The sequence below is a fragment of the Sinocyclocheilus grahami genome, unplaced genomic scaffold (assembly GCF_001515645.1).
Source record: "Sinocyclocheilus grahami isolate Dianchi unplaced genomic scaffold, SAMN03320097.WGS_v1.1 scaffold33.1, whole genome shotgun sequence".
Lineage (NCBI taxonomy): Eukaryota > Metazoa > Chordata > Actinopteri > Cypriniformes > Cyprinidae > Sinocyclocheilus > Sinocyclocheilus grahami.
The window spans coordinates 2,206,334-2,208,546 of record NW_015505212.1 but is presented as its reverse complement, the minus strand read 5'-3'; the positions used below and the strand labels follow the sequence as shown (position 1 = coordinate 2,208,546).

Here is a 2,213-nt window from a genome sequence, read left to right as displayed (position 1 = left end):
TCAACATTGATAATAATAAGAAATGTTTCTTGAGCACCAAATTAAAATAATTTCTGAAGATAATGTGACACTGAAGACTGAAGTAACGGCTGATTAAAATTCAGCTTTGCCATCACAGAAATAAATGACATTTTAAAAATATATATTAAAAAAATAGAAAACAACTTTTAAAATTGTAATAATATTTTACAATATTACTGTTTTTACTGCATCTTTGTTAAAAAAAGCAGCTTTGGTGAGCATATATATATATAGTATATTATACAATATATTGTACAGTATATTATTATTATATATTATTATGTATTATATGTTTGACATTTTATTGCTAAGTAATGCACATTTCTATAGTAAATATATTTTTGTGCATTTTCTCTTTTGTAAAATATTTAATTGACTACATATTGCTCTTGTTCAACTGGAGAGGTCATGGAAGTTTAAATTCATTGGTTAAATTCATTCATAACCCTGAGTGTTAATGAAATATTCTTGTTTTTGTTATTATTATATAATAAACAGAAACATATACCAGAACCACATCGAACCAGAGTGTAAAAAAGCAAAGATAAATAAAATAATTAAAACTAAAAAGTGATAAAACGTCTGTTTGTTGATGGTCATATTCTTTCGTTGTGTTTTTCAGGCTGGAGACCGATCCCTCGCTGGCGTAAGTCATCTGTGCATGAAAATATTTTTAGGATAATGTGGTTCATTTGATAATTTATAGGTTAAGAGGTTAATTTGTTGGAAATCACATATCTTCTGCTGATGTGAATGCGCTCTGTGCTTTTGGTTTTGCTGCAGGTCATTGCTCATGAAATCTCCCACAGCTGGACGGGGAACCTAGTGACCAATAGGACCTGGGAGCATTTCTGGTCAGTCCGAATATGCCAGTCATTCCTGAATATGCCGATCCGAATATGCAAAAGAGGCATCTTTTGGTTGTAATGATCGGACAGTGTTCAGTAGTACTTTGAACTGCTTCATTTCAGAACAGCTAGAAAGATCCTGTTTTCTATGATATGACCCCTTTAATTTTTTTGAACCAGGTTGAATGAGGGTCATACGGTGTACATTGAGAGAATGATTGCCAGGAGTATGGAGAGTGAACAGCTCAGGCAGTTTAAAGGCATCGGAGGGTGGAAAGAGCTTCAAGAGTCTGTAAGTCACACATTTAAATTACAACAGATTAGTCTGAAGATCTAAAATCATGCAAATTATGCACTGTGCTGCATCAACAATTTTTTCCTTTTTCTGTCTGTTTGGTGATTTTCTGTTGAGATTTCCTGATGCAGTTTACTGGTAAACCAAGTCACTATTGTATTGTTTTGTAGGTGAAACAGTTTGGAGCGAATAATGTGCTCACAAACCTGGTCCCAAATCTGCATGAGGTGGACACGGATGAAGCATTCTCCTCTGTGCCCTACGAGAAAGGGTTTGCTCTGCTGTATCATCTGGAGGAACTGTTGGGAGGTCCAGGTACCCACACAAAATACTTTCTCCTCTCCCAGTTTAAACTGCTAAAAGTAGATCTAAAGTTAAAAGGTCAAGATTTATAAAATTCTCTCATCATTTACCCACCCTCATGACTTTCCAAACCAGTTTCTTTCTTCTGTTAAGCACAAAAGATTTGTAGAATGTGGGTAACCAAACAGTGGACGGTAGCCATTGACTATCATAGAATTTTTTCCTTGATGACAGAACTTCTGACTGAGTTTGAATGACAGAATATAAATATACAATATTAACAACAATAAAATATGCACAAAATAGTGTTAATTTATGTTAATAATGTTTAAATAAATATACAACCATTAAAATATCATAATTAAATGCATTTTAAAAATATAGAACAAATATCTATACCAATTAAAGGAAAAATAGTCTTTCGCTGCCTTTAATTATAGAGGTCTTCATGGGATTCGTGAAGTCTTACATTCAGCTGTTTGCCTATGGCAGTGTAACCACAGAGGAATGGAAGAACTATCTGTTCACTTACTTCAAAGACAAGGTGAGAACTAATGCACTATGTACTTGAATATATACACGCATAGTTTTTGTATGCAAGATGCCAAATAAAGCCCAGTACTACAGGAATACACATAGTTCCAGGCTTTTGTCCCAAAAAAAAGAATGCTAATGGAATGTGTCTTCACGATCAAATAAATATCCTGTGAGAACTCTAAAGAAAATTCTATTCTATTTACTGTGTA

The 2,213-nt window shown here is 33.4% G+C and overlaps 1 protein-coding gene across 1 annotated transcript in view; it reads left to right on the top strand.

Annotated features, from left to right (window-relative positions):
- Positions 1–2,213, top strand: part of LOC107581265 (leukotriene A-4 hydrolase-like) — a 13,285-nt gene that overhangs the window by 8,976 nt on the left and 2,096 nt on the right. Inside the window, exons 8-12 of the mRNA XM_016266767.1 lie at positions 644–667; positions 805–875; positions 1,050–1,161; positions 1,335–1,479; positions 1,908–2,030. Coding sequence (XP_016122253.1) covers positions 644–667; positions 805–875; positions 1,050–1,161; positions 1,335–1,479; positions 1,908–2,030 — 475 coding nt within the window. The remainder of the gene's footprint in view (positions 1–643; positions 668–804; positions 876–1,049; positions 1,162–1,334; positions 1,480–1,907; positions 2,031–2,213) is intronic.